The following is an 11,483-nucleotide window of genomic DNA, read 5'->3' as shown; positions in this document are numbered from 1 at the left end:
TTGATGTCACAAAATTATATTATGAATATTAAATGCCAAATTATATTTAAAAAATTAATCAAAAATATATAATAAAGATATTAATAAAAGATATGAATAAGTAATATGTTTAGTACAATTGGATTAAATGTATTATTTGAGGTATTACTATTCAGGATGTGATCAACTGCTAACTAATTAGCAATCCAAAATTAAGACTAATTTTTAACCATTGGAGATATAGTGGTTGATATAATGTCAAGTTGATTATATTTTAAATTTAAATAATTATTAAATAAAATTAAAAGGTATTAATGTCGATTCTCTCTTATTAAAATTATCCTAAAATTATAAATTTACATAATTCTCTCGATATAAATTATTTTTTCACAAAAAATATATCAAATTAAAGATAATTTTATAAGGATTCTAACGAGATTTAAATTGCATATGTTCCGACGATGTTCGGATGATGAAATTTGATGATTTTTATTTCAATTTTCGTATATGTTATAAGTAGATTTTTTTATCAACAAATACATAAAAAAATCTCAATATATTGCATGCAAAATCTCAATATAATGCATATAAAATCTCAATAAAACTTTGTTGATATTTTCGTATACTTGTGTTGAAATACTCATGTCATTGTATTGATATTGGTAATACACTATGTTGATATGAAAAAACACGAAAATTATGATATGATAACAGAATGACGATCTTACCCTTTTGTTGATATTTTGTCTACTATTTATTGAAATTCATAAGATTTAATCTCATCCACTCATTTTAAAATCCAAGGGTGGAAATTCGGTCTCGATTTTGGATTATGATGATATAAGCAATAGAAGAGGACCATTACTATTCATTTTTAAATAAAATCTATAGTATAATTGAGTATAATTTTATGAAATACAGTATATACAATTGTCCAAGTAAAGTACTACAATTAGAAAAAAAATGTGCATTCCATATTCTATATTAACGTAATATATGTAATAAAAGTGTCTCCAATTTTATAAATTGCTTATACTTTACATTTAATAAGTAAAATATTTGGGCCTTCTATACATTTATTAGCCCAACAAATGATCAATTTATTAAACCCAATCTATCTTCCCCAAATAAGCCCAATATTGTCATCTTCTTCCCAACGCATCCTTCCCCAATTCACTGAACGAACCCCAATCTCCATTTCCGCCGGCGTCGTCTATTCATGTCACCTTCTCATTTTGGAAGGTTCTCCACCGCCACTCACTTCATCATCACAGGTTTTCTTCCTCCTCAATTTTTTTTTTGCGGATGGGGCCGGTTATGCCTTTTTCCGGTCAACCCTTTAGGAAAATTCGACTCTCTTGGCCGTCGGGAAGGGGATACCGCCCCCTCCTGCCCCACTGGATTCGCCACTGTTTGTTCTGTGCTTTCCTATAAGGTGTTTGATGAAATGTGTGAACCAGTTATTCCAAAAACAAATTGTAACCCTCTTTTTAACATTGGAGTTTATCAGAAGTATGGATTTGGATACTGGCATCCTATTCCCCGCCTCCAATTTATGTCATCTTTCTGCATAAATTTGAATTCTAGCAACATGATTTTTGGTCACCTCAGCTTTATACGCTTTGTATTTCGATTTCAGCCATCTGATTTTGTTACTGCTAGTTGGGGAGACATTTTCAAATTCAGAATTATTGACATTGATCAGCATCTTATCCTGAATCAGATTTCTCTAGTGCTGCGTATTAATCAAACACCATGAATTCCGTTGCATCACTATACAGAAGATTAAGCATCAGGGATCTGATCTCCAGCACTCCTGTTTACAACTCCGCCACTGGTATTAACTTTATCCCCTTTTATGTAAAAATAATACAGTATGTTTTGGAATTTTGTGTTGGAACATAAATCATAATGTGCACTGTTGGGATTTACGCACACAAGGCTTTCACACACTCAATAAGATCACACACACACTCACTGTTGTATGAGATCACACAATGCAGGAAACACACACACTCACACTTTGAGTATTGAAGATGATAATCTTGGAGAGAAAACTGGAAAACTCTTTATTGATTAAACTCTATTCTAAACTACATACATGGTGAGCTATTTAAAGCTCTATAATCACGTAGCAACTGCTACTAACTAACTACAAGAAGAATCAAGAAAGCAAGAAGAATAACCGCTACATCTCAGCTAACTAACTGCTGCTCCAACGGCTAGTTCGGCTAGGTTGCTTCTACCTTCTCGGTTCAAGACCGAGCTCCTTCCTCGGCTCAATACCGAACTCATTCTCGGCTTACAACCGAACTCTTCCTTCTCGGCTTACAACCGAACTCTTCCTTCTCGGCTCATTCCAGCTCAACGCCGAGCTTCCATACCGAGCTTCCATACCGAGCTTCCATACCGAGCTTCTTTACCGCTGAGCTTACCGACTTCTGCCTTCTTCTTCTTCTTCTCCTCGGCTAGTACCAGGCTAGTTCCAGCTCGGTAAGCCGAGCTTACCGAACTCCTTTCTAGCCGAGCTTCTTCCAACTGAAATGAGCACTCCATTATTACAATTCTCCACCTGAGGGCTCATCTCAGTTCTTGCACAAACATTGATCCATTTCTTGCAATGATCAAACTTGTCTCTACCTAGAGACTTTGTTAGCATGTCAGCCGGATTGTGCAAGGTGTTAATCTTAATCACCTTCACTCTCCCCTTTTCAATCTCATCTCTAATGAAATGCAACTTTATGTCTATGTGCTTGCTCCTTTCATGAAAACCCGGATGTTTAGCCAAGCACATAGCTGAGCTGCTGTCACAATGAATCACCATTGTCTTTTGGTCAAAACCAAAGTCAGAAATCACTCCCTGAATCCAAAAACTCTCCTGTACAGCTGCAGTGAGAGCTATATACTCTGATTCTGTTGTTGAGAGAGCAACAACACTTTGCAACCCTGACTTCCAGCTGATTACAGTTCCAAACATGGTGAAAAGATAACCTGTTTGGGACTTTCGGTTGTCCAGGTTTGCAGCATAGTCTGCATCACAATAGCCCTGCACAACCTCCTCAGATTCACCTTCCCAGCCATTGAACACAATCCCCCAGTCCTTAGTTGACTTCATGTACCTCAATATCCACTTAAGAGCATTCCAATGCTCCTTCCCCGGGTCTGCCATGTATCTGCTAGTGACTGAGATAGCATGAGCCAAATCTGGTCTTGTACAAATCATAGTGTACATAACACTTCCAACCACACTAGCATAAGGGATAGCCTCCATCTCATCAGCCTCTTGCTTAGTTTTAGGGGCTTGTTCCTTTGATAGCTTAAAACTCTGGGACAGAGGAGTTGATGCAGCTTTTGCATTTTCCATTTTGAATCTCTGCAAAACTTTCTCAATATAGTCAGTTTGCAGCATCCACAGCTTCTTGCAGCCTCTATCTCTCTGAATATGTATGCCTAGGATCTTCCTTGACTCTCCTAGATCCTTCATTTCAAAGCTTGACTTCAGATCTTGTTTAACTTTCTGAATTTCTGTCATAGAAGGCCCTGCAAGTAGCATATCATCCACATAGAGTAATAGGTAGGCAATGGGAGTCTTGCCTGCTTTCTTGATGTAGATGCAATCATCATATTCTGACTTGGAGAAGCCAATCTTCTTCATCTGTGCATCAAACTTCTTATTCCACTGTCTAGGACTTTGCTTAAGTCCATAAAGACTTTTCTGTAACAGGCACACCTTGCCTTCTTCTCCAATCTTCACATAGCCCTCTGGCTGTTCCATGAAGATAGTTTCCTCTAGATCTCCATTGAGGAAGGCTGTCTTCACATCAAGCTGTTGTAGCTCCCAGTCAAGCTGATTCACCACAGCCAATAGAATCCTAATCGAAGTGTGCTTCACAACAGGTGCAAACACTTCATTGAAATCGATTCCCTCCTGCTGTGTAAAGCCTCTAGCCACCAGCCTTGCCTTGAACCTGATTCTGTCTTTATCAGTGGTTTCTACCTTCTTTTTAAACAACCACTTGCAACTGATCAGCTTCCTCTCCTTTCCATCTGTATTCAGCTTGGATTTGTCCACCAAAATCCATGTTTTGTTCTTGAGTAAAGACTCTATTTCCTCATTCATGGCTTCAATCCATCTTTCTCTATCTTTACTCTGCATAGCTTCTTTATATGTGAGTGGATCTGCACCATCAATACCTTCAGCTGCACACAGAGCATAATACACAACATCAGAGAACTTTGTTGGTGGCCTTGTTTCTCTTCTAACTCTGTCCCTTGCAAGCTGATAGTCCCTGATAGAGTCTGATATAGACTCACCAGCCTGGTTGCCCTGAGTTGGAGCCTCTTCTTTATCTGAATCAGACTCACTCCCTGAGTCAATGACTCCACCTGCTCCTAGGCCAACCCCCACAGGCTCCACCTTGAAGAAATCACCCTCATCTTCATTGGAGTCCGGCTTATCTTTCAGGAATGGCATCTGATCCTCCAAGAACACCACATCCCTACTCACCAAGACCTTCTGCTTACCGGGCTCAATGCACCAGAGCCTATACCCCTTAACACCTCTCTGATACCCCAGCAAGATACATTTCAGAGCCCTAGCTTCAAGCTTACTTTGCCTAGCATGAGCATAGGCTGCACACCCAAACACCTTGTATTTTGAGTAGTCACTGTGAGCTCCATACCACATGTAATCAGGAGTTTCAGATTTCAGGGCAGTAGATGGGCATTTATTGATGAGATAGGCTGCTGTATACACAGCCTCACCCCAGAATCTGCTGCTCAAACCAGACCCAAGAAGTAGGCACCTCACCCTCTCTAGGATTGTCCTATTCATCCTCTCCACAACACCATTTTGCTGAGGATTACCAGGAACAGTCCGGTGCCTCTTCATACCCTTCTCTTTACAGAACAGATCAAACTCAGCAGACAAGAACTCTAGGCCGTTGTCCGTCCTTAAGCATTTAACACTTCTACCCTTCTCTAGCTCAACCTCCTTACACCATATCTTGAATTTTGTGAGTGTTTCAGATTTTTCTTTAAGAATATATACCCACAACTTTCTTGTATAGTCATCAATGATAGCTAGATAATACTTTCCTCCACCAATTGAACACACCGGTGAAGGCCCCCAAAGATCACTATGTATGTAGTCTAAAGGGGCTGTAGAAGAGTGAATACCTGTAGGATAGGGTGCCTTCTTAGCCTTTCCAAGTATACATTGCTCACAGGGGTCCATCTTGTTGAAATCTCCAGAGATCAGACCCTTCTTGATGAGTTCTTTCAAGCTTCCTTCGGCTGGGTGGCCCAATCTCTTGTGCCATAGCATTATGGAATCATCTGACACTGCATTGCTTTCTCCATCAACAGCCTTAGCCTTCAGATAATAGAGAATATGCTCTCTGTCAGCCTCCATCATCACTGCATCTCCAGATTTCACAAACAATTTTCCTTGACTCATCAATATGGTGAACCCTTTCTGTTCCAGCATTCCCAATGAGATGAGGTTCCTCTTTACTTCTGGAATATACCTCACCCCAGTTAGGATCTTTATAGAGCCATCTTGTAGGCTTAGCTTTACCTTCCCTATTCCTTTGATCTGACAAATGTGGTTATTACCAAGAACAACCGTACCCGATGCTTCTTGAAGATCATGAAACCAGCTTCTATTGGGGCACATATGGAAGCTGCACCCCGAGTCCATTATCCACCTATGACTGACCCCACTGTCACTGATATTCATGAGTTGAGCCGGGGGATCAGCACTCTCCACACAATCAGATTGATTGTGTCCCTCTGAGGCCATCTTCTCTTCCATGCATGACAATCTTTCTTCAAATGTCCAGGTTTCTTGCACCAATAGCAAGCTCTGGTTTCCTTCTGAGCATCTGAACTTGAGGGTTTAGGGCCCTCAAACTTCTTCTTGAAGTTCTGCTTCTTGAACTTCTTCACATTCAAGGCCTCTGCAGCTTGAACATTGGAGCTTGCAGAGCCTCTGTTGGCTGTCTTCTGGAGTTCTTTGGCCATCAAGGCTGAATAGACTTCTGCATAGGTGATAGGCTTATCTCTTCCATAGATAATTGCATCACTTAGCTGGTCATACGAGCTAGGTAAGGCATTCAATGTGAGAATGGCCTTATCCTCATCTGAGATCTTGACATCAACAGATCCCAGGTCATCAATGATCTTGTTGAACTCCTCTAGCTGCTCAATGATGGACCTATCTCCAGAAAAACTATAGGCATACAGCCTCTTCTTGAGATACAGCCGGTTAGCCAAGGATTTGGCCAAGTAAACTTCATCTAACTTGTCCAAGATCTCCACCGCAGTCTTGGCTTCTTGAACTTCCCTCAAGACCTTATCTCCAAGGCACAGAATCACTGCAGAATGTGCCTTGAGCTGCATCTCCTCCATCTTTGCCTGAGCTTTTTCATCAAGCACTGGAGCCTTTCCTTTCTCATCTGGTTTTGCAAGAACTGCCGCCAAGCCTTGTTGAATTAAAACCGCCTTCATCTTCATCTTCCACAGGCCATAATCATTCTTGCCTGTGAACTTCTCTGCATCAAGCCTTGCTGCCATCTCTGAAACCGTTTGATCCTCTGCAAATCAGCTTCAATATCCCTTTCCCACAGACGGCGCCACTTGTTGGGATTTACGCACACAAGGCTTTCACACACTCAATAAGATCACACACACACTCACTGTTGTATGAGATCACACAATGCAGGAAACACACACACTCACACTTTGAGTATTGAAGATGATAATCTTGGAGAGAAAACTGGAAAACTCTTTATTGATTAAACTCTATTCTAAACTACATACATGGTGAGCTATTTAAAGCTCTATAATCACGTAGCAACTGCTACTAACTAACTACAAGAAGAATCAAGAAAGCAAGAAGAATAACCGCTACATCTCAGCTAACTAACTGCTGCTCCAACGGCTAGTTCGGCTAGGTTGCTTCTACCTTCTCGGTTCAAGACCGAGCTCCTTCCTCGGCTCAATACCGAACTCATTCTCGGCTTACAACCGAACTCTTCCTTCTCGGCTTACAACCGAACTCTTCCTTCTCGGCTCATTCCAGCTCAACGCCGAGCTTCCATACCGAGCTTCCATACCGAGCTTCTTTACCGCTGAGCTTACCGACTTCTGCCTTCTTCTTCTTCTTCTCCTCGGCTAGTACCAGGCTAGTTCCAGCTCGGTAAGCCGAGCTTACCGAACTCCTTTCTAGCCGAGCTTCTTCCAACTGAAATGAGCACTCCATTATTACATGCACATTTTGGTGATTATAGATGTATCTGGAGAGGGATTGAGTCTGGTGCTGAGGAGATGGGCTAGCAAGAAAACTGCAGGATCCACTAAAAATGGCCGTGACTCGTTGCCCAAGAATCTAGGGGTCAAAAAGTTTGGTGGAGAGGTGAGAGCTTGATATTTAATTTTGCACTTGAAACTTGATGAATTTCCGTTTTGTTGATATGTAATGTTGTATGGTGAATGTTGCAGAGAGTGATACCCGGAAACATCATTGTTCGTCAAAGGGGTACACGTTTCCATCCAGGGAACTACGTTGGCATGGGTAGAGATCACACCCTCTACGCCTTGAAGGAAGGCTGCGTGAAGTTTGAGCGCAACAAGCTAACTGGGCGCAAGTGGATTCATGTTGAGCCGAAGGAAGGCCATGAGCTGCATCCAGTTTACGCAAAGATGAGCGACATTGATGCTGCGGCTGCAGCTGAGATGAAGACGGCAGCTTAGCTCAGGTTGTGTTCACCGTGGTAATGCAGCATCCTGTTTGGCGAAAATAGGCTGCTAACATTTTGAAAGCATAAACAAGTTTCAATTTTTGATTGTTTAGATGTAAAATGTTGTCAATGACAGCAGCACTTGCCTTAATTATGCTTAATAGGGTGTGGAATTGTCTCAATTGAAATAACACACTTTGCAATTGTGAGATTTATTGTGTTGGTTGTGCATTTTTCTCATTTCATTAGGTTTCTATAATTATTTCATGGTGCTGCTGCTGCTGCTATATAAAGGGAAATATTTGGTAAACATATTTCCAGTATAAATATTTTATGCATAATCTTACGTACAAGGAAAATTTGGTAGTATATATACATGCTGCTGCTATTGAACTAATAAGTAATAACCACAATGTACAAATACAAATAAAGAAATTCTCTTTGCTAATGCTCTGAATGATTTTCCAAGTCATCTGATACTTGAGAAACAGACATCATATCTGGTTGATCGTCTTTTTCAGAATCTGATGCTACTTCTTCACCTATAACAATACCAGATTCAAATCGCTTTCGTCTCTCTACTGCCTCCCTCACTCTCGTGTGAAATTCTTCATCCGAGCCCCCAACATGTACCGTAGCTTGAAATTAACCCGATTCTCCACCATGATCCTGTGTCTAGGGATTATTCGCTCTTCAAGCGAATAGCTGAAAAACCTGGTGTGCCCTCAATAATCAGCACTAACCACTGAAACTTATCCTCAGTGCTAATGTGTGTGCGTGTGTGTGTGTGTGTGTGGTGGTAGTGATGATGCATAAGCATACCTTGGAAACTCGATGAGATCCTTCAAAGGCCGTATCATCGTCCTTCTCAAGTACTGGTACTTGGGGCGAAGGACGTCAATGTTGTAGCGGAGAAGCATGGGGAAATCTGCGATCATCTCCCCCAAAACCGGTAGCCTTATGCCAAGAGACAAGAAGTACTTCACATTGTGATCTAGCTTATGCACAATGCTGCACCCTATGAGCTCCGGCCCAAGGGCTACTACCTTCCCAATGTCACGTTGAGAAACCCCTGCCCTTGTCAAGAGGAAGATCACCTGCCACGAGGAAACAACGTTCTCTCCTCAACATCTGCCCGTTTATTCATGTAAGAAAAGTATACGAATGTAGGCTCGGGTACATACCACTGGTCGTATCTTCTTGTGGAGACTATATGTCATGAGAGAGGGAAATCTGGTGAGCATACTCCCAATTGCATCTTGCTGAACGCCTAAATCCAGTAAGAATTGAACCTAAAAGCGTATCCAATTGAAATTAGTCGCAGTACCATAGAATCTTCTTCGTCAGTAACAATGCCCAAAGGCAACAGCAACCATACTAAACAAGTTCAATTCGCTCATGACAACCATTGAGAGGTCCAGCATTTGAAGATGATGCATTGCTAACATAGTGAAGTTTATGCAACAAGAGGCATACCTTCGGTGCAATGGTGCTCTCCAAATCAATGCAAAATACGATTGGCTTGAAAGTGAGGATTCTTCTCATGCCATCTTTTGAAATTCCGAGGTAATAAAAATACTTAACGAGAGGCTTCCATCTATCCTCGATGCTACAAGCCATCAGCTGTGGTTTGTGAGCTAATAATCTTCCCAAATCTTCATCACTGAGGCCAAACTCCTTCAGATATGCTGCCTGTAAATTGAATGTACAAACTCAGTTTGTAAGCTAATATACAGAGACATTCTTGAACATTAAAAGCTCGCAGTGTTAATCCGATTCACTCACCACCAAAACAAGAGTCTATACAACACATTACTGATTAAATTTCTCATACAAGGGCATCCACTGTTCATGACTGATAACATACGGTGTCGATTATTTTTATCCTCATCACAAAATTTCCTCTACTTTTAGCCCTTTCAAGAGGATATGAATCAAGTAAGTTACCTCAAAATTTTGAAATAATCAAGAACCTTAGGATATCCCAAGTTTCTAATCCATCTTAGTAACCCGACGGGTCAGTCTATACTATTTTTTATCCATCTAGATTAGTCCTCTTATATGTATAAACAATTACTGCAAGATTTGTGGAGTACTAGCATATTGCAAAAAAATTCCGACTAGTTAGTACCTTCAGCTTCATCTCCTACATAGAAATGTAACCAATCAACTTTGAACACTCAAATAGAATACCAAAAATCATTTTCACAAATTTCGACCTAATTTGATGTTCTTTACACTTCCAACACCAAATCAATCGAATCAAGTCATCGCCAATGAAATTTCTCATAATGTATAAACAACTACTGCAAGGTTAATAGCAAACAATATATACCTGCCTCGTAATGCAAAAAAAGTCAGGTAGTTAGTAAGTACCTTCTGATTCATCTCCTCCATAGAGAAGAATCCGATCACCTTTGGGCAGTCATAAAGCATGGTTCCGAAATCATTCTTATTCATCCCCATATTCAGATAGAACTCAGCGCGTGACCTAAGCTCGTCCATGCTAAAAGCCAGTATCTCAGGACACCTGCTAACCACATACCCCATCCAGTCCTTCCTCACTCCGTTGTCCTCCAAATACTTCACAAGCTCGTCAAACTCCTCCATGCTGCGTTCCAACACGTTCCCACCAGCCCGTGTCAATGTGACTCCTATATACCTCCCATTCACATGGATCGTCTTCAGCCATTCTGCCAGACGCCTTATGTGATCAAGATCCCCTTTTGATGCAACTATAAGCTTCCCTATTTGAGGGTATGATAGAGAGTTATGCTTCAACCACCTACATGAAATTTGGAGTTTCAAAACTAAATCATTCTCTTGAATGAGGCATCCATTATACAACATCAATTCTATCGATATGGTAAACAAGTTAAAACGTGTACCAAATCATTCAGCTAACTACTCAGACACACTAACTATAATAAATCAAGATGGTAAACAAGTTAAAACATGCACCTAAATACATGAATTTTCACCAAATTTTGATTTCGCACATGAACTAAAAATTCTGCCTACAAGATACACGAACTTTCAGTTGTTCATGGTTGTCACTTGCCCCCAAATAAAATCCGAGGTGGATGCCCGAGCAACGTAGTTGAATGTGTATGCACCAAATTATAGCTAATTTATCATAACACATTAACTACACTAAATCAAAAAGCTAGCTTTTTAGTTCAAGAATGAATGATGTAAGTTGTTTCAAGAGTGTTTCTACCTTATAAGCGGCACAACTCCACATTCTCGAATGAAAAACTCTGCACGAAAATTATACGAAGACTGCGAAAATTCAGGCAGCTCCTTCATCGAAACCGCCTTAATCATCACATAATCGATGAATTCAGGTATCGTGGAAACCAAATTCTCGCAATAAGTGATCCCAAATTTGCCCTTTTTCAGCGCCTCTTTAAAAGCCTGGGCAGTCACTTTCCTCCTAATCTGGAGCGCCCTCACGAGCATTTCATCATCCACCTCATCGGCATTACTATCGGAGCCGTTTCCCCCCTTTCTAAAAACGCTATTCACGAGCTGCGAAGAAGGGTTCGAGTAGATTGATCCGGGAAATTGAGGGGTCCTCTTGCTTTGCAGCGAAATCTCGAGCAATTTCTCCGTGTCTTGTTGGAGAAGCGGGAGGTTGGGTTCTTGATTTTGTTCGTCGGGGTTCTGGGGGGAGAGGTGGCGGAGGAGTAGGGCGGCGGAGCGGGCGTTGTGGGTGCGGGAGAGAGTGGGTTTCGGTGGTGGATGGAGGGTCGTTTTCTG

The 11,483-nt window shown here is 41.0% G+C and overlaps 2 protein-coding genes across 3 annotated transcripts; one reads left to right on the top strand and one right to left on the bottom strand.

Moving 5' to 3' along the window:
* The first annotated feature begins 1,112 nt into the window (after positions 1-1,112).
* Positions 1,113-7,952, top strand: LOC121790440 (50S ribosomal protein L27-like). Of its 2 annotated transcripts, none has more exons than XM_042188656.1 (4): positions 1,113-1,253; positions 1,703-1,816; positions 7,272-7,396; positions 7,483-7,952. In XM_042188656.1, exons 2-4 carry the CDS (start codon positions 1,735-1,737, stop codon positions 7,732-7,734), a joined length of 459 nt encoding a protein of 152 aa, XP_042044590.1. In that variant the 5' UTR covers positions 1,113-1,253; positions 1,703-1,734; the 3' UTR covers positions 7,735-7,952. The 2 variants fall into 2 exon arrangements, with proteins under 2 accessions (XP_042044590.1, XP_042044591.1); XM_042188657.1 differs by having other exon boundaries at positions 1,619-1,816.
* Positions 7,953-8,022: 70 nt separating this feature from the next.
* LOC121790438 (transcription termination factor MTERF2, chloroplastic-like) lies at positions 8,023-11,418 on the bottom strand. The gene is given in 7 exon segments (XM_042188654.1): positions 8,023-8,344; positions 8,347-8,435; positions 8,544-8,818; positions 8,906-9,013; positions 9,198-9,413; positions 10,098-10,506; positions 10,942-11,418. Coding segments are annotated over 7 exon segments (1,518 nt in total). The 5' UTR covers positions 11,184-11,418; the 3' UTR covers positions 8,023-8,165.
* Positions 11,419-11,483: the final 65 nt, after the last annotated feature.

The sequence above is a fragment of the Salvia splendens genome, unplaced genomic scaffold (genome assembly GCF_004379255.2).
Source record: "Salvia splendens isolate huo1 unplaced genomic scaffold, SspV2 ctg518, whole genome shotgun sequence".
In the NCBI taxonomy this organism is placed as follows: Eukaryota; Viridiplantae; Streptophyta; class Magnoliopsida; order Lamiales; family Lamiaceae; genus Salvia; species Salvia splendens.
The sequence above is the reverse complement of the archived record's forward strand: the minus strand, read 5'-3'. Positions and strand labels throughout refer to the sequence as shown.